Below are 24,974 nucleotides of genomic sequence, written 5' to 3'. Positions count from 1 at the left end.
CAGAACACCCCCAGCTTGGATCTGGAAAGAAGGCAAGACTTTGACACAGCCAGCTGGTGACCAGAGGGGACAGAGACCTGTTGCTCCCCCACCCCAGCTCCTGCTGAACCCTGTGTCATCAGAGAAAGGACACAGAGCAAGTACCTGCACCACACTCCTACTGCAGCAGGGAGTTAGACAGAGGCACCTGGCTCCTGCCACGAAACAAGAGGCTAGAAAAAACCACAAGTCTGAAACAGTTTAACACAGGACAAAAAAGGCACATTTTAATATGTACAGCAATGCATTTGGGCTATAAATTTACCCAACACAACTGAAAAAAATCCAAACTATGCTTTTATACTTATTCCATGGTGTCAGCCTCATTCCTAGCCACCTACCTTTCTCTGCATCTCTGAATGCTGCTATATACACACACAAACAAACAATTACGTCATGAATGTTCATTTAGGCTCCCAAGTTCAAGTAATAAAGTTCAAACTTGCATAGCATCTTATGCCACTCAGCCATAAACAGTTACGATTGCATATTAGCTGGAGCAGCCATCTCTTTCAATTCAGCCAGTTTTGGCTGGCCACCATTTTTTAAATTTTTTTTTTTTTTTTTAATCCTTGAGTCAGAATGTTTCCTAAGTCACCAGCCCTGAGGGATGCCACAGACTTCAAAATGAACCTCTTGCTGTTGTTAAGATCCTCTTAAACCAGAAATTTAGAGTGTTGTCAAGAACAGTTTTAAAAATGTAATACTGTTTATTTTGCTTCAAAAACATTTCAGCATTCTAAACATACAAAAAAAAACAGAACGTTGCAAATTTGTTTAAGTACAGAGTGTTTTTGAACTTCAGTTGCTGCACTGGCTCTTCACTTAGTTGACGATGAAGAGATGTCTACAGTTTCAGTTTAAAAACTACCGCACTTAACTAAAAAAACCCATACACTTCTCATGCCAGCTGAACCCCCTTCCACAACTAAGAATGGCAGCAGAATGCTATTTCACTATATACAGAAAGACAACTTTAAGCTAAATGGACGCCCACTGTAGTGTAAATAGATCTACCCTCACAGTGCATGCTTTGGGCCATGGCACCCCGGGGAACGTACAGCCTCTCCAAGTCATCACTGCTCCTCTAAGGCATCATCACTCTAAGCATGTACCACAAGAATCTGTCTAGTTTTTACAAACTATAGATATGTACAGTTTATAACCCAGGATTTTCTAGCCAATAACCATATAGTAACACCACCTTACAAATTAAAAAAATGCTTGAAACATTTTTAAATGCTTTGTTACACCAACAGCAAAGTGCACAGAGTTAGGAGAACACTAGAGCGCCTTTTCATTTTAAAAATGTTTGGAAATATGTACAACTTTGATACAGTTTCAGGGTGCTCACTACACCCATGGCCACTTCATGTAAACCAGTTACAATTTCTAGAGCACTTTTAGAAACTACAACGCGATCGGAATCCAATTTTTTTTAATTAAGCCTAATAAGGGCAAGAGACACCATCTCAAATAAGAGGTGCTTCATTTATGGTGTTTCCCCTACTCTATGGTATTCACATGGAGACAAGTATTGTACAGTTTTATTCATCATCATCATCTTCATCCTCCTCTTCTTCATCCTCCTCCTCCTCTTCGTCTTCTTCCTCTACCTTTTTCCGAGCAGCTTTGGTTGCTGCTCCCTTTGCGCCATCAAACTTTCCTTTAGACTTGTAGTCTGCAACATCCTGCAAAGTCAAGGGGATGTCTTAATTTGCTCTAAGCAGCAAACACACACAGCATTTGTACAGCAGCAGGTGTTAGGGTAAAGGGACTGGCCTGCCCTGCTGCACCCCGGGGGACACAGCCAGCAGGGAGCACACAGCTAGGCAGACACCTCAGCATGCTCATGGACCATGGAGGTCTGGAGCCCTGCACCATGGCCACTTCTCTGAGGAGGAGAAGAGAAGCCAGCCTCTCAAAGTTTCCTGATTATGGGATAAAGCTCCAGTAACAGCACAGCAGACCCTTTCTGAAGCACCACGAGCAGCCCCTGCTGCACATCACTGGGGAAAGCTCTCTCTCCTTGCTGAAATCTGCCTGTGGATCTCTACCCTGCTCTGCCCCAACCTGTGTAAAGCTCAGCTGTAACTATGCTGGGGCCAACTGAGCTGGGCCTATGTTAAAAAGCACATCAACAGAAGAGCTGGTACAGAGGAGGCACAAGCGACAGCTCTCCTTACCTTCTCGTACTTCTCCTTCAGTTTAGCTGCCTTATTATTGTAAGGCTGCTTTTCACCATCACTGAGGTTGTTCCACATTTCGCCCAGTTTCTTCGCTACATCCCCAATAGATATGCCAGGGTTTGTGGACTTGATCTTGGGGCGAAACTCTGAACAGAAGAGGAAGAAGCCAGACCTTGGGAAGAAACACCAGAGGACAGTCAGCATTTGCAGCAGCACCCCTTCCTCCATCCCTCCCCCACAACACTGACACATCCAGAGCACACAGAGAAGAAACTTTTCTTTAACTTACAAAAGCAGACACAAGCTTCAACGTGTTTTGATTTTACTGAGGCCCAGGCCTGCAGCCTCCTTCACTCAATGCCCTTTATTAATAAAGCATTTTGCATCCCCTCACCCAATTTAATCTTAAATACACAAGCCTCACTGTGACTCAGCCACTTGTGTCTTCCTATGAGACACTCCTATCACTATGAGTTTAAGAGTACCAAGTATTGACAGTTTGTGTCAGTGCCCTACATGCTCAAGACACAAGCTCCCTAGAAAGTTCACAAGACAGTATCACTACCAGTCCTGCTATACCAACACTGTGTCCCCCATCTACCTCCTTCCTGGAAATCCACGTCACATACAGGCTGTGAAAGTGAACCAAAACACTTATGCATTTAATCTCTCAAAGTTACTTACGGTGGTCGTTTTGGGGCATTGGGGTCCTTCTTCTTCTTGCCACCCTTAGCTGGTCCATAGTCCTTCATTTCTCTATCATATCGTACCTTATCAGCCTTTGCCATTTCATCAAATTTAGCCTTTTCCTTGCTTGACATGGTCTAAAAAGCCAAAACATGAGACATCAAACTTGTGATTACCCAACTGTTCAATAGCTGGCAAACTTTATGTAAACAAGCCAACACATATCAACTCAATAGGGGAGTTTCAGAACTTGTTTGTTTTTTTAACTGGACTGTCCTGTACGGGAAATCACAGCCACCACAGACACACTCAGCAACAGAAATGAGACAAGCACAGTCAGAGTCCTCTTTGGACACACACCTGGAAGGAAGTAGCTGCTGAAGGGCATCGTTTGGGAATTGTAAAAAATGCCAGACTCTAGCAGAAGCATCTAAATGGGCAGATACACAAGGCTAAAATGTTCAATATTGCTACAGGCTCCAGCAGCACCTGACCAATGGCCAGGTCAGCTTGCCAAGAACAGCACACAGACCAAAACAGCACCAGCTCCCTTCATGGTCAGACACAAACACATCATCCTAGCAGATACTACAAGAGGTTCCTTCAGGAAGTCACAAATTAAGGTACCTTCCACCTCTCTGAGCACTTCTTGGAAAACTCTGCAAAGTTGACTGGAACCTCTGGGTTCTTTTTCTTATGTTCCTCACGGCACGTCTGCACAAAGAAGGCATAGGCAGACATCTTGCCCTTGGGCTTCTTCGGATCACCTTTAGCCATCTTGACTCTGTAGGGACAGAGGAAAAAATAACAAATAAATGATATTTAGATGAATGCACACACTGATGTATGCATATACACATGGTGTGTGTATGTATGTATTTATACACACACAGACACCCCTTCATCATCTTCTGACGTGATGCCCCATCAGAAACACACCCCTTTCTTTCCCCCGACACCTCTTACCATCCCCAATACCGAGACTGGAATTATTCTCCCTTGATACTTGGGTTGCAGACCAGCCAAGAGAAACTAGTCAGTGGATTTAAGTGTTACATTAATATATATTTACATCATGCCCAAAGACTGGAGAGAGACTATTAAATATACATACTTCTACCTATTAAGCCTTATATATGAACTAATATAAAGCATCTGTTTAAGTTGGCTACCACACTGTGGCTGGAGTGGCATGCACAGTGCAGGCAGTGACTTATCCCTTCAGGAGCTGGAGTGTATGCCTTAGCAGCTGCAGGTAAGCAGGCAGGACAAGTTGGTTGCCCCGAAAAAGTGCAATAACCTTTTATATATAAAAAGGGCATAAACACGGGCTGACTTTAACCACAATAGGACCCGTGGAGCTCTGCGAGGTGAGTTGTGCTTGCTCTTGCTCCACCAAGTGACACATGTTTGAGGCATAGTGGTCAGTGCAAAGATGCAATCGGCAAGTTACCGAAACGATGGTGCTAACTTTTGGGCTCCATTTCTTTTCCTGCTTCCGTATTAAATTTTCCCCGCTTAACAAAAAATATCTTAAGCCCGCAACAGTATTTTCTATTTACAGCTTCTAAGACCCTTGAAAATTTAATTTTTATTAGCACAGCGTTAATATTTAATTGCGCCCATTAACCCGCCAGGTGCAGCCAAAGTGGCCGTGAGCCGCCCTGCCCGCTCCGGCCGCTGCCGGGACAGCGCTGCCCCCGCGGGGGCGGAAAACGCGCGGTGGTACCGGGGCCGGGGCTCGGAGCCGGCCGCACTCCGAAGTTGGGGGCGAGCGGCCCGCGGCGGCCGGTCCGGTCCGGTCCAGCCCAGCCCGGCCCGGCCCCGCTCCGCGCCCCTCCCGCATCTGCGCCCCCCCAAGGTCACAGCGGCGGCCGCGCTCCGCGGCGCGGGCACCTGCGGCGGGGCCGGGGCCGGCGGGGGCAGCGGCGGCTCCGCCAGACGCCAATAATTCATCTTCCATTTTGTGAAACGCCTCCTGATGAAAGAAAGTGCCCCTGAAATGCGGAGGGGCGGCGGGCGGGGGGCGCCGGGGGGCCGGGCGGCGGCCGGGGGCGCGGGGCGCCGGGCCGGCCCCGGGCGGCCGGGGCAAGCGGCAGCGGGAGCGGCGGCGGCCGCGCTCCGCGCCCAGGGCCGGCCCCGCTCACTAAGATGGCTTCTCCCGGCGCCGCCGCCGCCGCGCCGCCGAACAAAGCCGCGTTCCCCCTCCGCCGCGCTCGGCCCCCCGCGCCCGCCGCCCCCGGCAGCCGGCCCCGCCAAAACGCCGCCCCCGCCGCCGAGGGGCTCCCCGCTGGCCCCCCGGCGGGCGGCGGGGGCGTCGGGGCCGGGGCGCGGGCGGGAGCCCCCCCCCCGGCCCCTGCCTAGCGCAGCGCTCTCTAACAAAGGCTCCCGTGCAGCCATTACCGCCGCCGCTACGCTCCTCCGCGCTGCCAGAAAAAGAGTGCGGGGAGCCCCGGGGCGGCCCCCCAGCGCCCGTCCGAGGACATGGGAAGGTGGGGGGAGAGGAGCCGGGGCGAAAGCGAAAGGTTTGAGCCCCCGGCGGGGCACCGGGAAGGAGATTTTCCCGGCCGCGACCCCCCTCCCCATCCCTGTGCCGCTCACACGTCTTTCTTCCCTTCGCCGGGGCTCTCCAGCGCCAGCCATATTAATGCCCACAGCACGGGCGGCGCGGCGCGGGGAAAAGGCGATGCGGGGCCCCGCCGCGGGCGCAGCCCCACCAGAGACACCTTCTCGGGCAGGGGAAGAGCGGCGGAGGCAGAAGCGAAGGAATCGGGGGAGTTTGGAGGCAGCGGCGGCGAGAAAAAAACTGCTCGGCCGGGACCGCCGGGCGCAGCACGCAGGGTTTATCCCTGTCAGATGCTAAAGCGACAGCCATATTAATGCAGAATAAACAGCGGGCACGGCACTGCGCACGGCCGACAACTTTCCCACCGCCACCAGCCCCACCGAGCCCACCCTGGGAAAGGGGCACATAAAAGCCGAGGGCGCCGCGCGTTTTGCCGTGCGACATTAGGAGGCGGCAGAGAAAAATCCCTGCCCATGCGGGGGAGAAGAGGAGTTAGTCCCGGTGTAGTTGCTGCACCAGCCATATTACTCTCGGCGGCACGGGAGCCCAGCGCGGAGCTCCGGGGCTGCACCGGGGGCAGGTGGCCCCTCGGCGGCGGGGGGAGCTCCCGGCGGGGCAGGGCAGGACCATGGGGGACAAACGCTGCGCCTCGCCCGCTGCCCACCGCCCCGCCAGCTGCGCACAGCATCTGCCCCGGCACCACCGATCCCCGCCAGAGCGGCGAAACAAAGTTTTGGGTGAATTTCCCGATTTCTTTCTAATTAGAAAAAAATAAAAAATCAAAAACTCGGAGGAAAGAAGAAACGGAACACAACATTAAAAAATTGAAAAAAAAAAAAGAGAGAAAAAAAAAAAGCATGCTGGAGCAGGCAGGACAGAGGGACGAAGGCGCGGGGGCAGGGCGGGGAGGGGGCAGCCGCCCCCCGAAAAGTTGCGGCGGGGCTGCACGTACCTGTATTGTTCGCGGTAGTGTGGACAGGAGCGGAGCGCAGGGCACGACGCGGGGCTCGGCGCGGCTCAGCCTCGCGTTGGCTGCCTACGAGAGCGGCCTGATTGGCTGCGGGGCTCTGCCGTTTAAAACAACCTCCTCGCCCGCTCATTGGCGCGGCGCCTCATGAATATTAAGCGCGGCCGCGCGGCGGTTGGCCGGCGCGGGTGAGGTCATTCATTCAAAAAGAGCGCCCGCCGGGGGGACCGCGCCGCGCGGCCAGCGCGTGCCGGGGCGCGGGAGGGGCGCGCGCTCCGCGGAGCCCCCGCCTCGTGCGGCGGAGCCGGGACCCCCGGGAAACCCCCGGGGAAACCGGAAACCAAGCGGGACCCCCGGGGAAAGAGGCACCGAGCGGGCACCGTGGGGCTCCGGCTGTGACAGCCCCGGCTGCACCGCAGAGACGGCCCCGCTGCCAGCGGCGCGGAACGGGGGCCAGCCCCGGCAGCGTTCCCGGGACCCCCGGCCGGCAGCAGCCCCGTTATCGCTGCTTTCTGCCCTCAAGCCGTACGGGGCGGCTCCGGTTGCAGTGCACTGTTTGCGAAGCCGGCTACTACTGCGCGTAGTGGAACCGAGCCCAAAATAAACTCTGCTGACAGTCCCAACACACAACGGGTGGAGAAGGAACGACAGAGCAAGAAACTGCGTGTTTGTGTGGGGAGGAACAGAGTTTCAGTCGCTCGTTCATCAAATAAAGAATCCATTTGAATTACTAGTTCTTACACATTTCTACAGTTTGTTTGGTATTAACTTTCCAGGATTTGCGTGTTGTTCAAGAGGCTGGTTGCATACAAGGAAATCTGTTAAGTGTGCCCTGCTGACTGAAACCAGCCCAGTGTGACTCTAGGGCTCCTTTGGCTCTCTGCAAAGAGCTGTTTCCTATAGGGCGGCTGCCAAATGGTTAAACTGGTATTCGTGGCTGACCACAATTGTTGGTTGGCTCGGAAAAAAGAGCTGTTATTTTTAAGGATGGAGCGGTAAGACTCAGAAACCACCCCATACTGTTATGGGCTGTTGGTAACTGCCGTCCTGTTATGATAGCCAGAAGAAACAGTTGCCCTCTTTAGGGAACAGATAGTGAAAAGAAGCCTCCACCCTGGGCTGAGGCGCTGTCAGGCAGCAGCGCTCACCAGATACCGCCCTGTGGAAGCGCTTGTGGCTATAACAACATATGGTCACAGGTTGCCTTTGCCGGAAGAGATCAAAACAACACGGCTGAGGAGACACACACGAGTGGCAGCCTCCTGCTGACAGAGCCACTGGGAAGCGTGCACAATTTCACCCAGGGTTTTACCAGAGTCCTGCCTGGATTTCTCCCTTAGGGTAAATCTCTAGCAAGCACCCAATCCAACTGTTGGCCCACGTACATTACATACTTACAGAGACCTTAGAGCCGTGTCCTTGGGCTTTTCAAATATGATAAAATCAGTCTTACTAGCCTCTTGCCCTATTTCTGGCTTCTCAAACCACAAGTATAAAACAAGGGGTTCGTTCATAAACATTAATGAGGTTACCTGAGGGACTGTATTCTGTAGCATCATCATAAAATAAGACAAGCAATACTACTGCAGGAAAATCTCTTTGTAGCTGACAAACATCCCTTTCACCTATTTTTAGGGATACTTTCAAGTGTTCCAAACTAGTTGAATAATTAAGGCTTTTTTCTTGGCTCTTGAGTCGCACAATTTTTTTATTCTGGAGCACTTTGTTCCTCAAACCACAATCTCACCCTCCAGAGCACACCAAGCAGAGAGCATTACTGAGGGGATGGACGGGCAGTTCAGGGGATGGAGCTGGCTTAGGACAGACACCTGGCATTGAACATATCCCACAGCCGTCTCCAGAGCATCCCGCCGAGTTCTCATCAGCCAAAGGAAACATCCCCTAAGACACTTGTTCTAGGAAAGCCAGGAAAGTTTTGACAGCTGGCCAAGGGGCAAAGGAGATATTTTGGTAGCTGAGAGACAGCTGGGCTGGAGGTTTCATCCTAGCACTTGCAGCATGCTTTTGAAAGCAGAGGAGGGCTGAATAGCAAATGGGTGAACATAACCCCCAGAGGGAAAGCTTCTACTCACCCCCAGAAGTATCACTGCTGCAATTCCCCTGTGGTGCCCTCAGCTCCACACCTTGCACCTGTGTCTGTGCCTTTCCTGCCATGCTCCAAGAAAACCACACAGAACATTGGCTGAGCAAATCCAACCCTTTACTGCAACCTCTTCCAGCCCATGCAGTCCCCTTTCCTCATGCAGCTCACCTCTCCTCTCCTGGCCCTTCTGGAGACAAAGCAGCTCATTAACCCAGCAAAAAGTAAACAAAGCCCAAAATTCTACCTCCTTTTATGCTGGGGTAGCTTTCTGCTGGATTAGTGGACTGAACCAGTGCATCAGGGAGTGAGGTGACTACCAGAGCCAGCAAAAGGAGTGATAGAAGGATATAGCCAGCAGCAGAGACACTCCAAGTGCGGGGTTGGTAAATTTTAGGGAGTTTTGGGGTTGTTTTGGTGGGAGTTTTTTAATATTACGTATTACCGTGTATTTAACTATAGGAAGCGTGAGAAAAAAACCCACAACTTAAAGAAACTTTAGGATGCCTGGCTTTTGGCACAGCAGGCAGCAATGTTTACACTGATGCTAGGGGAGCTCAATATATTGTTCTGTACCTTCCCTTCAGAAAGTCCTGACCTGATCCCCACCAGGCAGGATTTCTTTTGCAAACACGTTTTTAAGCAACTGTCAGCCATACCCCACATCCCACAGCAGGGAATCAGGTCAGTCAGTACCTTGAATATAAGGACTGAGGCCTAAAATGTTGGCTCAGGTCCCATAGCAAGCAGACAGCTCCCAGCACTTGTTGCTGAGAAGATGGATGGCAAAGACCTGTCCCAGGCAGAGTCACCAAACACTGGAGGCTCCTGGCCCATGCACTCCATGTTGGTGCTGTCCAAGAAACAACAGAGGTACAAACAGCTGGGCCCATGCTGTTACCTGCCAAGATGAACCAGTCTCTTCTCTGCCACTGGAGATGATGGAACAGGGCGACAGCTGTGAAAAAATCTGGAGTTACTGAGGACCCCTCCAAGAAATCAATAGACTACATAAACATACTTTAAATTCAGTAAAGTCATCCACAAATGAAATTACCTTCTTCTGTTCCATGTAATTGCCTGAAGTCTGTAGTAAGTTCACATATTACTCAGCCAACAGCCACATCTCATCTGGACATCAGTGACAGCTTGGTGGGATTGGCCTTCTGACAGCTCTGTCCATCTTCTGTTGTGCCAGAGGGCAGCAAATGAAGGCCCACTGTGTACTTAAGCTATTCAGAAATAAAAGTGCTGAAAAGGACCAGAGCTATGAGCTGTGTGGAACACTGATCACTGATCAGCTCCACAGCTCATCCAACCAATCTCACAATGTCCCTCCACCCTCTCATTCCCATCGGTGAGACCACGAATGCCTTGGAAGGATCATGGAGGACAACAATTCTATGTTAAAGATTAATCCCCAAGACCTTTAACAAGCTTCCCAGTATGAATCCAGATTGTCTTGATGTAGGAAGTTGGCCTGACATTAACCTGTGCTTGAGCTTTTGCTGGTTGCACTGTGCCACACCTGGGATGATTTCAGCCAAAGAGTTGATGTGATGTCTTTACTGGGCTTGACCAATATTGGTCAGAGCAGGTTCTGCTTGCTGTGTTGGGTATCTTCCTCATGGGCAGCATCACCTACTAGTAGCCAGGAGGACACTGGTGTGACTTCATACATTGAAATTGTAAAGCATGTCAGTGAATTGGAAGTACACCAGTCACAGAAAAATTATTTGGCCCTTCAATACAATGATATCCCCAAAATGAGCTGTTGTGCTGAAAAGCTTCCCAAACATACACCATCCTTTCCAGGAGGAATAAAATTTGCCTGGTTCCTATTTTGGAGGGGCAGCTCAAATACACAGTGCATTGTCAAAGCAGTTCCCTTACTGAAAGGCTTCTTGGGCTCAGATTTGGCACCATTTCTGGGAATAACCACATCAGCTCCTCTGGTCTGTAGCATACATGCCTGGATATGTGCTATTTCAGCCCATCAGCCTTCATTTTTCAGTGCTGATACCTGAATTTCCACTTTTTTTATCTATCAGCTGATGCAGGTATCAGAAAGCCAAGAAAGTTTGCAGGGGCAAATAGCTGCAATGAGGCATTGGATACCAATACAGCATCAGTCCATTTGCTCTTTGCCCACCTTTGGAGTATGTTGAGCCCATGATTGTGATGTTAAATCAGAAGCACCTCTGCTGTTGTGCTCCTCACCATGGCACTGGGGAGCTTATTCAAGGCAAGGAGTAGAGGAGCCTTCAAGAAATCTCACAGGAAAGCTGTCTGCAGTCATCCTGAGATAAGAAGTAATTTTCTGAGGCCTTCCAGGCCACAGAATGCCATGGGTCACAGAAAAAAATAGAAGTGTCCCAAGAAGAAACACACTTGCTGTTCACAGGGGAGGAAGTTCCAGAAAACATTTGTGAAGAATACTCGGCTCTCTCAGGCATGAGCTTGGTTCCCATGAGATGTTGCTTCAAGCAACCCGGACATCCAACATCAGCACACCAAGGATGTGCTCACAGCCCTGGCAGAAACACCACATCAGGGACATCCCCTCTGTCACCAGGGTTTAGCTGCAAGGCAGGGCCAGCACAGGGCCCCCTCCAGTAGCCCCATTCCAGCCCTTGCCAAGGATGGTCACAGACAGCTGAGCTCCCTCTCAGCACCCTGTGAAACTGCCCTGGCCTGGGCACAGCAATCCCAGCACATCAGCAGAGCTACCAAACCATGCTGCCCTCGGCCAGCCCTTCCATTGTGGTCACTGAGCTGCAGCTCCTGCAGGATAATTATAACTGCACTTGGGCTTCCACTTCTGTCTTCATTGCATCTCTTCAGCACTCGGGCAAAACCCTCCAGTGGAGACTTGACCCGAATGAAAAGGCTGATATAAATACATCCGTAGGGTTCTGCCAGCAATTAGGAGTAAGGATGGGGGGAAAATCCCTCCTAGGAATCTAACAAAGCCAGGAAACCTTTTAAAGCAGAACCAGCCTATCAGAGTGACAGAGTTGACATTTAAGGTTGGATGGACAATAGCGACATGAAAAGTGTTAAATGACCTGTTTATCTCACCAGCATATTCATTAGGCTAGTTAGGGGGCTATTTCAAAAGCCTTCAGTGTGGACCTGGCTTCTCCCACCACTGACCTTCTGTGCTAACATGCAATGGAGATGAAGAGGCTCAATTAACCCTTCTCTAACTGGTATAGTCAAAAGCTGATTGAAGAGGTTTCATTTACAACTCCAAGCTTTTTATTTTATTTTTAAATCAAGAGTTTAACTTCACTAAATGAGAAGGAATCCCTCCATATAAAACCCTCCCAGGCTTAAAACACTTGGGATTTCCACACATGGATTTTCTGATGCCCACAGCCTGAGGCTGAATTCCAAGTCCTGTAACTATAATAAAATATTTGTAATTGCTCACTGGGATCTCAGCCAGTTAGAATATTTCCTCTTTAACCTATGAAACAAAAAGAATTATCTTAAATACACGCTGAAAGTAGAAAATAAAATTAGCAATGGTGTTTAAGGAGCTTGGCAGCATGCAAGTTCACAGAGACAGAGGTTAATCTGTTCCCAATTCAACTATGAGAAACCTTATGTTCCAACAATTAAAATATTAGTCTAAATGACCAGGTGACCCCCCAAATTCCCTAATGGGGTGGCACAGCCTGTTATCCCCTGTAGCCATATCCCATTAAGCTGACACCTCTGCAGGAGTAGGATACACTCTCAGTTGCACACACAAAATTAATTATTGTCAAATGCACTTCATGGGGACTGAGGTGAGAAATACAAGTTAGAATAATTGACAGTCATACTAGGCAGCAGTTCAAAACCTCCTTGCAGTCTAACCACAGGCAAGATAAACAGAAACTCACGGTTGCCTTCACAGGTGGCTCCCCCTGTGTCTTGTCACATTGTCCTCATTCCTCTTGGGGCTTTTCCCTTCCTTTCCTTTCTCCTCTCCCTGTTTTTGCTTCTCTTCACACCTTGGCCCTGGCTCTTTCCCAGCACATGCTGCCAGGATGCCCAGGGGGTGGCAGGCAGGCAATTTGCCCCTGCACACCTGCTCCACGAGATTTGCCATGGAGCACAGCACCTCCCACGCTCCCAGACTGCTGGAAATGGTGTGCCCTGCACGCTGCCTCCCTACATTGCATCCCTGGCTTGTCTCTGCTCCCTCATCTAACACATCCCTCCTGCCACAACACTGTCTTCAGGCGTCTCCTTCCATGCTCAGCTACCACAGGGCCATCTGCTTTCATCATGTATTTTCTTTTTAAAGATGCACTATCCCAAACCTTGTAAAGCCTAAGCGACCTGGCATGGGAGCAATGAGCAACACTCAGCTTCAGAGGGGTCTTTCTGCTTCACGTGCACAGAACTACACCAAAAAAACCCCAAAAAACCCAAACCAAAACAAAAAAAAAAACCCAAAAACCAAAACCCAAACAAACTAACAACAACAAAAAAAGGCATTTAATGAATGCAAAAAAAAAAAAAAAGCACATTTATCTACCTACCCCACCAAGACAAAAACCAAAAGTAGAAATACAGGACAACTGGAAACAACCTCTGCAAGTTTCTCATAGCCTTCAGAGAAGGTGGAATCGAGATGCAATTTTAAAGGAGAAGATTGTGTTTCCCTTGCACTTTAATTGGCAAGTAATCAAGACCACATTCAATGCAACACAAGTTCTTGCAATCACGCTGTGACAGCAGACTAAGAAACTCTATTAAGAATCCAATGCAATTACAACCCACCAGCAGTCCAGCAAAGGGCTGGGTATAAAGGGAGGCATGACCCCACATTAGAGAGAAGTCAGTGATGATACAGCTGAGGTGTAGTTCAGGCACCATGGATGTGACACTGAAGGAAGCAATCAGAACGTCTGGCAGTGGAACAGGAAACCTGCACTGGATACTTATTTCAGGACTCAGATCACTAAGTAACTGTTCCCAAAGCCAGGAATACCTGCTCCCACCCCACACCCAGCAGTATCTGCACTCCAGTGGGCATCCTTTCCTCTCTGGCCATCCTGCCACTGCCCACAGCTCCAAACAGGACCATGGCAGCACACAGCTTACTGACAACATGATGCTCCAAAAGCACTCACATTCAGATGAATGAAAGAGGAGAATGTTCTCCAATAAGCATAATCTTCTCCAATAAGCATATCTCACATGTGTCTGAATGAAGCTTTGAGTCTGGCCATGGTTTGCAACTTATCAAGATAAGCTCCTGTCTGCAGTGTCACAGTGAGACAGCGAGTGACGTACAAAATCCTTGGCTAGAGAGAAGGAAGGATGAGTTTTCTCCACAGGAGCTGTGAACTGAGTTCCTGGTCTCTTCCCCACCCACTCAGGCTGCCCAGCAATCAGCTGCAGGGCTGCCTTGCACAGTCCAGCTTCCCCAGCTGGCAGCTGAACCAGGCTGAAGGTCTGGGTGTAGGAAAACACAGGGAGCACTGGGGGATTCCAGCTGGGTGGGGAAACACACTGCTAGCACAACAGGCCTTTAGGAAGGGTTAAAAATCTAATTCTCAGAGAAGACATAAACAGCATAGGTGCTGCAAAGGTGGAGGGGAAAGCAGCTTTTCTTGATCTGTCACCTGTTACACTGCTGAGACTTAAGATCTCCAAAACTGACTGTAAAGCTAGAAGAAAACATTGCCCATATACATGTAGGTGCAGGAGAAGCAAAGGAAAAAATATGAATTGAAGTTGTAAGTGTTTACAGTTTAGGGGAATATTTAATTGTTTGTAAAAAAAACTCATTGGGGTGACACTGCACATGATGAGTCCTGCCTTCAAAGGGTCAAGTGGACCTTCAGTTAAAATAGGAAGGCAAAAAACTGGCTCAGGAAAGTGCTCAAAGCCCGTTAAGCTTTCCCCACCCTTCCCCATGACCTCTCTGTCCCCTATACTTTTTTTTTTTTCCTCTTCTTATAAATCTGTTCAGAAAATATTGTTTCCTTTTTGGTATCAGTTTGGTGCCATCACTTCACCATAGCAACAGACAGCAAACAGCAGTTCCAACCACTGAAGTTGCTGGCTTGCTCAGGTAGGCTCTCCTGCTGCAGCAGCCCTGAGTGACTCCCTGCTTTTGGAAAAACAATCAGTTGCAGAATTCCAGGTTTATTTCCACTAAAAGAGAACACACACAATTAGCTAAATGCCACCAATTAAACTATCAATGAGGCAGGGATATTTTCAGTCCTGCACTTGCATACAGCTACACTGTGACTGCAGCACACGAGGCTGATTTCAGAGTAACCACCCCAAGTTCTGGGCACAGACAGGGCCACAAAGCCCCCAGGTGCCACCCTGGGCAGTTCCCCTGCACACAGCTCTGTGCTGGCATGGCCCTGCTGCCAGCAAGGCGTGAGGCACCAGGGTCTGGGGCTGGGGTTTGTGAAAGATCCAAAGCCCAGCTGCCTCCCGAGCAGTGCCCAGCGGTGGGAAGGGATCTGAGCGGGGACACTGGAGCAAAAACTGAAGCACATGAGGCTCAAACCTGATACTGGACCATGCAGGTGTTTTGGCAGATCAGCAGGAAGATAAAGAGGTCAATAGGATGATGAAGGAGAGGAAGGGAAGTTTTGCAAGGCACGGTTGGGATGTGCATTAATATCTTTACATCACTGAAAAGCACAGGAAAGTCACCTGTGACAAGGTACCTAACTCAGGTTGCTACCAACAAGTGCTTACACCGATCCTTGATGATGTTGAAGGAATAATTGTTTTGGGGAGAAATTTAATAATAAAGGGTGTAGATTTCTGCCAACTGCCCCTGAATTCTTCTTGCTTTACATTTATTGGACATCATGTTTTGTTAACATATTTGATTCCTGTTTTGCTTCAGAGTGTAGGAACATTACAGTGAATGAATAAAAAATATATTTGAAATATATATTGAAAGTGTTTTTAAAAATATATTGAAAATGTTTTTAAAATTGTTTCATTTATGCACATTCCTTTTAGAGCCATACATATGCACACAAGATACATTAAGAATCACTTTAAAGGAAGATGAACTTCCCCCAAAAATTGTGCTATTTAAATTTTCTTTTAAGTTTGTTAACCCATTTTAGGTTTAAAAGACATTGTCTATTGAGATTGGGGAGTGTGTTGTATATCTATAATTAACTTTTCTATTAACTACAACTTCTCATATCAAGACAAGTGTTGGATAAAATTCCTCCAAATATCTCAGCTGTCTGCACTTTTCCCCAACTAAAAGTAGATGCTTTTCAAAGAAAAACAGCTTCAATGACAAAAGAAAGACAAACATATTGAAAATATTAAAGCAAAATAAAAATAAAAAAATCTGCCAAACTTCCCAGTATCATCAGTGACAACACACTTTCAGGATAGCAGCAGCAGCCTAGTGTGGCATTTAGGAATATCCAAATAGGTTAGACCCTGCACAGCCCCTGCTGTTCTTTGATTCATAAATTAATGTTCAAATCCTGACCTCCAGATACAAAACCCCACTGAATTCACTAGAATTTCACAGATGAAGTTCAAGACAGAAATCAGCTTTGAGCTGCTTAATTTTAATTGGCCCATAGTATGTTTGCTGCTGGGAGATGTTTTTTTTTCCCACCACTACACAAACTGGGAAGACAAAAATTTAGTAACTAAAAATGTCTTCCAGAATCCTACTTTCCTAAGGAAAAAAAAAAATGTAATTACATTTAAATGGCAGAGTTATTGATCTTACTATGAGCATGGTAACTGTGGTGTCTGGGTTGTCTTGTATTCTTTCTGTCCTGCCATCAGCTCACTTGTTTTCCACCTGGCTGCTCGTGTACTTACAATTGTGTCTGGTTATCATACGCTGAACATGATTGTTTTGCACTCAGATTTATTCCCAGCATGAAAATTATTTGAAAATGGGTGGAAGAGAGAAACACAGCCATCATTTGAGAAACTCACACAGCAGAGTGCTCAAGGGCTTCCTTTCAGATTTGCCTTCCATACCAAGAAAAGGCATTGTTGCAATGACAAGTGTGTTACAATAGGAAAAGCATATGGGATGCAAAATTAAACTCTCAGTCACAGGTGCAGAATCAAGGCAGCAGAGCAGTGCACACACAGAACTCTTGCACTGCTCTTTTCTCCCTGCTCCTAGGCAAAGCTGGCAGTGCCTTGTCCCTGCAGAGGCCACTCTGGGAGATGCCCAGGGCAGGGTAGTGAAGCATCCCCCAGCACTGTGTCCTTCCTTGCTCTGCTCAGGGCACTGCCTCCCCAGTCTCCAGTCAGCTCCAGTGCCCCGAGCTCCCCAGCCTGGGTCCTGCTCCTCTCTAGCTCCATCTGCCCCTCTCCCAGCTCCTGGCATGGCTCAGGGGGAGCCAGTGGGACAGGGCACCCTTCCAGCCCCAGCTGAGAGCTCTCAGCACAGCCAGGCCCCTGGAGCCCACCAAGGGAGCTGGGCACTTTCTGCTGCCTGTTCCACACCAGCAGGGCTCTGCAGCACGGCCACGGGGACTCCTGTGCTGTGGCAGGGCTTCTTCAGGGGGGCACAGGGGGGCACCTACACTCAGCCAAGGATTTGAATCACACCTGGTGACAATTTAACGTCACACTTGTCAAGCCAGTGCAGATCCAGATAGAAATCAGGTGGGATTTCCCCATGCACTGAGCATTCTGTATTTCTGAATGGCAGATTATGCTCCTCAAGTTCCTCTACTTCCAGCTATGAAGCATTTCTTCCCTCTTGTAGCAATTCTGGCCAACAACCCCCACTACTACTTACCCTCTTTGAATAATCACACCCTTACAGTACCTCTCACAGCCTAATGTTTTACAATGAAATCTGAGAAGCTCTGAATAATCCTAATAGCAGTGAGGCAGCAGCACTCGCACAATTATGATATAAAAGGTAAGTGTGCTCCCACCAGCTCTCCATTTAAATTTATAGTGATTGGTTCCATACAGTAACATGGTAAATGAAAAACATCCCCCAGCCTTCATTTAAGAGGTTTATAGTAAATAAAAAAATGCTGAGGGTTGTGTGTTGGCATCCAGCCTGGCAGCTCCAGTGCAGGAAGGGGATTCAGGCTCCTTTTCCTAGGCACACATAAAATGCTGGGTGATGTAGGGCTCTGCTCCATCAGCAGTGTGGCTGCAGCAAAAGGCTGAGCAAGTCAGGCTGCTGGTCCTAAGGAACCTTCTCTGCCAGCCTAGGCTGGGAGGGCAGAGGCAGAAATCACCTGTGCTGTCCTGCCCCTGCTTTGCAGAGACACTCCAGCATCTCTGCAGGGTTTGGTGATGAAGCATTTCCCAGCCACGAGGCAGAATGGAGTTCCCTGATTAATTCAGTACACAGTGCCCTGATCACACTGAACAAGGGCTGGCAACTGTCAGATGTGTCAAGTGCTGACTAAATTTTTTTTTACAAGGAACACAGACCTGGAAGATTTTTAAACCTTCTCCAGAGACTAAAGACTGCTCTGTTGTTCTGAGCTTAGACTGCAGGGAAAACAGGTCTTCACTCACGAGAATTTAATTTCAGTTCCTTCACTAGTACCTTTAGAAAATGCAACTTGGGTCTGACCCTGACTCTTACAATTAACTTGCACCAGATCCTGTGCAAGTTAATTAGAAGAAAGGTGTAATTCTGCTACATAAAGCCAAGCATCTGGGGGATCCTCAACCCTATCCTGCTACAAAGTACATCACTCCTGGGTGAAAGCACCGAGGTACCTGTTCCTCTGTGCTCCTGCTGTCTGAGGCCACCCTGGCAGCCTGCAGGTCCCCTCTGCCCCTCAGCACCACACTCACACAGCTTTGGAGTAAGGACAGCCTGCACAGCCACACAGGAGAAGTGCCCATGGCTGCTCTCCTCAGACCAGCTCCAAGAAGGGTCCTGCAGCCCAGACAATCAGTACAGCAGGCACCAGAGAGGCTTTCATCATCTTTACACTCCCAATATCACCTGTGCCTTCATTCTATGGTGCCCAAACTTCCTTCCTTACCATGAGCCTGCATTGCTTCTCCTGGTGAGGAAGGGCAGATCCTTCAGGCTTTCACACCTTCATCAAGCTTTTCTACAACGGTGCTCAACACTGCTGCAGTGTCCTGACACTGTTGTCCCCTCATGTTCCTCTCCATCCATTTCATCCTTACAATAAATAAATGAAAGAAGGTGTTGCTGGCTGAGCCTCAGCCCTACAGAGCCCACCCTACTGACAGTCCCTGCTGTGAGACTCCTCTCCCCAGAGCTGCTGGACACCCTGACCTGTCTCCATCAGCCTGCTTCAGCCTTCCCTGTTGCACACCCACATAAGGGATACTGTCTGTCTCTAATTTGCTGGGATTTCACACCAAGAAATGCATGCCAGTGTTTGTGGGAAGGGTGGAAGTCACCAGCTGTGCAACATCCACTGTCAGACTGCAGCTCCTGGCCCAGCTGGTTGTGGCTGGCATCCACCTTGCAATCCCCTCATTATTATATCCCAGGGCTCACCCTATACTTAAGGAAGTTCTCCCCTCCCTACAAGAGGACACAAAGCAGAACAGACCAGTTTGTGTTTCTCAAGGCACCCTGGGAAGTCAGTGGTTGTGCCAAACTGCCCCAGTAAATCCCTGAGGAGGAGCAGTGACTGTGCCCCCTCTCCCAGCTCCAGCAGCGTGTTCCTGGGCTGCCTTGCACATCTGCTGAACCAGGGTAAATCCAGACACTGCAGAGCTGTGATTGATGTCACCAGGGCAAGGCACTGCTGGAGAGGTCCCTCCCTGCTGCAGGAGAAATACTCCTGCACATTTCTCTCTGCTCACACATCCTGCCCCTGGGATCACAGCACAGCTAGAGGCAAAGCCTGATACGAGATTGTCACCTCTGCTACGAGATTGTCACCTCTTGTCCTCAGACTCTGGCAGTGCCCAAAAGTCCCAAGGCTTGTGGCTACTGTGCTACCCTGTAAAGGCAGAGGAAGGGCTTGGTGCCTTCACACAGTACCCCTCAATCCCTGTGCTTTGGAGCAGCACAGGCAGCTCCACCTTTCAGGAGCTCTGAGTGAAGAGCTCCAGCAGAGCTGGCAGCCAGCTTGCCTGCAGGAAGAGTTAACTGGGTGGAAGGAGGCAGAGGAATAAAAGGCCTTCCTTTCTCTGTTTGTCAGGCAACAGGTCACACATGCTTGCAGACAGATCCCAAAGCCTGTCTCTACTCTCACATTTCCTCTCTTCCTTTCTCTGACGCTTTCCTGACATATCTTCTTGTGCACTTTGCTCAGCTTTTGAAGTAACACTCCTCCCTGCTTGTTCTCCTTCCCACTCCTTGTCACTGAAGTCCTGCTGCTGTCATCACACTCCCATCAGACTTCTCCTTTCAACTGTGCGTTTCCACGCTGTCTCTCCCAACTGTCACACACGCTTCTGGTTCAAACATCTGTTCCTCCCCCTCCCAGGGAAGTTGCTCCAAAACAAGCTGCTTTCTGTCTGAATGGCAGGGAGGAGAGATTTGGCTGTACATGTGGCACACACGACCATCGTGCTGCCAAGGGAAAGGCTCCTCTTCTGTGATTTGGTCACATCAGTTCCCAGGGCTGCAGGCTTAGGACCTCCTTATTCTGCCAGGAAGGAGAGTGAGGAGCCTGTTTGCTGCACCCTACAGCCTGGCTGCTCAGGGCTCAGCCTCTGCTCTGCAGGAAAGCAGAGGAAGGGCATCCTTGCTGTCCTGCACACAGGGAAGGTCTGCATGATCACTCTGCCCGTGCAAGAATGGCTCAGCCCAGTGGAGTACCGGGAGGCCAGCAAGGAACTGACAGATTACAGGAGCATTGTGGCTACCCAGTGCCCACTAGCTGGTGCTGCCTGCTGATGTCAGAGGTCTTGTGTCACTGCAGGTGAGTCCCAGGCCAGTTCCAAGCTCAAAGTGGGGCTAACCCAGGCAGCATGGCCAGCAGGGTGTCCTGCACAGCCTGCCAGTCCCACGGGGCTCAGAGGCAGAGCACATCTCCAGGCCTGTGCAGAGGCCACAGCAGCCCCACTGTGGGCACATCCAGCCTCAATGACTCCATCAGGAGAGAGAACAAGTGGTCTCTGACCTGCTGCTTGCTCTGTCCCCATGTGCTGGCTGGAGGCAAGGCCCCAAAACAGGTGTCAGAGAAGAAGGTTCAGAGAGGTTTTATCAGCATTGCTAAGTTCTGCCCATTGTGAAGAAACAGAAATGTAGATTCTATTCTATTCCCTTTTCAGCTGCTTATAAGTTTTTCAAACAGATTCCTATTCAGGGTGAAATGTTCAGTGCTTGGTCTCAGATCAGAGATGATTTCTTTTATTTTCCCCTACAGGAACTGTGAGCAAAATACTAAATGGAGTAGATTTGGAGTTTGGGGAGCATGAGCAATCAGATATTTCCCCCTTGTTCCCTCTGATACCATATGTTCCAGTTGGAAATTTTACACTTGCAGACTGGTAACTCGTAAATGGTGGAGATGATAGACTTCAAATGTTCTCATTGAGAGGCAGAAAACAAACCCAGATTTAACAAAATAATTGGTTCAATACTGTTAAGATGAGTTTAAAGAATTCTGATAATGCTTTCCCCTCCCGTCATGTCCCAGGAGAGACAAGTACACACATTTTATTTCAATCTCTGTGCTATAATTTTAAGGATAGCTGACAAAAGGTGGTCTTTGTTAAGATGTATCTATTTGCTTTGAAATCCAAAGAAGTTCAGCATTTCCAGGCTGCCAGAAATCACAGACTTATTATTTAAGGAACTTTTGAGCTGTGCTGTCAAACCCATCAGAAGTCTGTACACTGCACAGCTCCCATTCAATGCATTTTTGTGCTCATTTACAAACTCTGCAGTGGAATTGCTTGAAGCTTTATTCCCTCAACTTGAAACTCACTTAAAACTAAAGCCAGGGAACCCCAGTGTTCTTGTAAAGGCATGTGTGGAAACCCAGCTCACAGAAGGCTGTATTGACACATATGTTGTCAGCTAGGTCACTTAAAACATCACAGTCCATCTAGCTGATTTTTTTTACTTCAAAGTCAGGCCTGCAAACCCCAGGTGAGCTTTGGATAACCTGTTAATGCCCTGCATGTTGGTATAAACGCAGAAGTTACACGACAGACAATGAGCCCTGAGCACTGCGGGTTCCTGATTACAAGTGCTGTGCCACGGTCAGACCCATGCATGCACCACACCCAGAGATGGTTATTTACATTCTTTTCCAGGGCCAGGTTCACCAAGGGAGGCAATACTCCTGTTTCCCACTCCCACTGCACAGCACAGATGCCCTTTTGTGTCTGGGGAGACACTGCCCAGCCCACCCTGCTTCCCCCCACGGCATCCACAGTCCCACTCAGAGCTGAGAGAGGCACCACTGACAGTTCCCGTGTATTCAACAACTTGGGCAGCACCAAAACAGCCCAGCACACTGTGGCACAGTAAAACAGAACACAAAAATCACCCTGTTTGAGCTGGAACTCACCACACACCAGGGCTGGCAGGCCATCCAGGAGGCAGCTGATGGCTCTCTTCCAGTCCCACTGACCAAAGTGACCCAGCAGCCACCTGGAACACAGCAAGAGATGAAATCTCTGACAAGCAGCTCCCAGCCTGTTCTCTGCCTCCACAGCATCTGGCACCAGCTACTTTCACCTCAAGCCCCTGATCTCTTTGATCTCCCAGATAGTTATGGACCTTAATGATTCATGATTGTTACACGAGTCCCACCTGCAAGCAGGGAAGCCTCCACACCAGCCTGCAAAGGTTATGGGATAGCTGTGGGCTCCCCTCCAGCCCCTCCTGGGAGTACTTCCTTACACCAGACTCACAGCATGCCAATTCTATTAAGTGCTATGGAATTAATCATGATTTATGCCAGTTGAAAGGAGAGAATAAACCTGTATCCTCACCTCCTGTACCACTGGTACTGCTCGAATCTTGCTCGTACTTCCAAGTGCTTTATTCCAGGCAGGTTGTTAGAATTACTCTGTGCCTGTACCCTTAAGCTCTGGTCATTCTTTGCTGTAATTCCTTGCTGTGGCTTCTGGAAAGGTGTTTTTCTCCCTCCACTCCCCACAATAAATGAGTTTGTCACTTGAAATATACTGCCAATGTGTTACATGTCCCACAGTGTTTGTGGTTATATCAGAAGTGTTTGTTTATAGCACCATAATTCAGCAATATCTTGATTACAGGAGAGATGGTGTTGTAACTCACTGTGGCTTGAGAGAATATTATTTTTCTTTTCCTTTAATATAAAATGTTGATTTTCAGTCAATACACTGAAAGAAAAAGGTGCAGTTGTTGCCCTAGTAACCAGCTGCCTTGTAAACCATGAGATGGTAGGAGCACAAGGTGTTAATTGTTCCAAGTGCTGCTTGTGGTCAAGGGTAAAAACTAGAATGGGAGAGATCACAAGAAACATCTGGGAAGATGAAGTCAGCTGTTGTGTGGTTGGAGAAAGCCTAGCAGGTAAAGTGAGAAGTACCACTGCCACAGAGGTGCAGGACGAGTGGAGCTGTGGCCTCACGTGGAAGAGTCCCTGAGTGGAGCCTGCAAGAGCACAGCCCACCCTGGGAGCTCGATGGGTTTTTACCAGGCACACTGAGGGTTCAGCACTCCATCAGCACAGGCAGTAGCTCTCCCTGACAATGCTCATTCCCTTCTCCTGACCAGACCCTTCTGCTCTGTGCCCTGGTGTCTTGCTATGCTCTGCTCCAGAGGGTTCCTCCCTTCAGCATGAATTTAGGCTTGTCCTTCCCATCACTCACCCACCTGGGCTGCAGCTCACCTCACTGCCCTGCTGAGCAGGTCCTGCTCTCTTTGCATGGCACAGCCTGGCACAGCTCAGTACCAGCATCTCCCTGGCTGATCCTGCTGTGCTCATCCTGGCTCTGCTGATGGCCAGGAGGGCAGAGTGAGCACAGAGCATCTGTGCCTCTGCCCCAGCCCTCTGTGAGGCACAGCCCCCAAATCCAGTGGGTTTTGTGCTGGGAGGGCTCTGTGTGCAAGGGAGAGAAAGGGAGAAGGGCTGCATGGGGCTTCCCTCCCGTGTCTCCTCCCTCAGACCACAGCAAGCTGGCAAGCAGCAGCCTCATGCTCCACAGCATCTGCCACCTCTCCCCTCTCTCCCCCTGCCCAGTCCTTGCCACCTGGACAGCAAACAGCAATGCTGTCAGGTCTGGGGGGAGCTTTTCTGCTTTGTAGCAATTTACCATGTCTGAATGCCCACTGAACCTGCCAGCATGTGCATTCCCCTAGGAAATAAAGGTAAGGAGCACAGGGAACACAGTGTATTTGCAACATAAGCCCCTCCCAGGGGCAGGGTTATGCTAAGCAGGAGCCTCTGCCCCAGCATGGGACGTGGATTACATCTACACGACAGCAACATATGGAGAGGAGGGCTCATGTCCTGCAGAGAAAAAGGATGGGACACCAGGATTTTGCCCCCTTGGACTCCATTGTCCAGGGATGTATTCCTGATGTCTCATTAACTTCTGGGGGGGGCAGTTTTTTCCCCCCTGTTGCTTTTATTTACTAACTCTTGGTGTTTGTACTTTGCAATAAAGGCATTGCAGTGAACCATGCCACAAAGCCCTGAGTGCAATCTAATGACATGTCCCACTGGGGATGAAGCCTACATTTAAGCAGAGGCTTATTTTCTTTCTCTTGCTTCCCCTGGTCCAGCTGGCCATGACAATGCAGCCACCTTCCTCTCAGCACAGCCTGATGCAGACCTCTGCTGCTGATCAGGGCTGGGATTCCTGCCATTCATCCTTTACACTAAGAAAACACAGTTTGAGTGAATAAAGCTGAGAAACCATGAAGTTTTCCAAGCAGAGAGTGTCTGGGCGGCACTTCAGATAGCAAAGCTGCATTTTAACTGGGATCTGTGGGAAAGGCTGAGAAATAAAGATGAATGGATTTGGTTGGGTAATTAGATAATAAATTTGAAGGCTCTGGAGTTTAGCCCAGAAATACAACCCAGTATATGTGGCTGGCCAGCCTGCTCACTCTCCCACTGCTGGCAGCACTGTCTTAACCCAGCAAGGAGACCTGTCCTTCAGAGTCCAGGCACAGAAATGCATTTGTGTAGCACAGGACCAGTGGCACAGGACAATCCTGCCCTCTGCCAGACTCCCAGCAGCTGGATTTGCTCCCCACAGGTGCTGCAGGACTCAAACTTGGCTTCCCAAACCCAGAGGGGAGTTGGGCACCGGAACAGGCTCCTCATGGTCACAGCACCAAGCCTGACAGGGTTCAAGAAGCATTTGAATAATGCTCTCAGGAACATGGTGTGATTCTGGGGCTGTCCTCTTCAGGGTCAGGGGTTGGACTTGATGATCCTTGTGGGTCTCTTCCAATGCAGGAGATTCTATGGACTCCCATGCATATCTTGTGCCAGTAAATACTACTGTGGCTCTGTAGAGGGTGGTGTTTCA

General features: G+C 49.3%; 1 protein-coding gene across 1 annotated transcript; it reads right to left on the bottom strand.

Annotated features, from left to right (window-relative positions):
• Positions 1 to 239: 239 nt before the first annotated feature.
• On the bottom strand, positions 240 to 6,581 carry HMGB3 (high mobility group box 3). Its single transcript, XM_054641281.2, is given in 6 exon segments — positions 240 to 1,730; positions 2,226 to 2,400; positions 2,913 to 3,052; positions 3,543 to 3,699; positions 6,434 to 6,464; positions 6,467 to 6,581. Coding segments are annotated over 6 exon segments (762 nt in total). The 3' UTR covers positions 240 to 1,586.
• Between the last annotated feature and the right edge of the window lie 18,393 nt (positions 6,582 to 24,974).

Source organism: Agelaius phoeniceus, chromosome 14, assembly GCF_051311805.1.
Source record: "Agelaius phoeniceus isolate bAgePho1 chromosome 14, bAgePho1.hap1, whole genome shotgun sequence".
NCBI lineage: Eukaryota > Metazoa > Chordata > Aves > Passeriformes > Icteridae > Agelaius > Agelaius phoeniceus.
The sequence above is the reverse complement of the archived record's forward strand: the minus strand, read 5'-3'. Positions and strand labels throughout refer to the sequence as shown.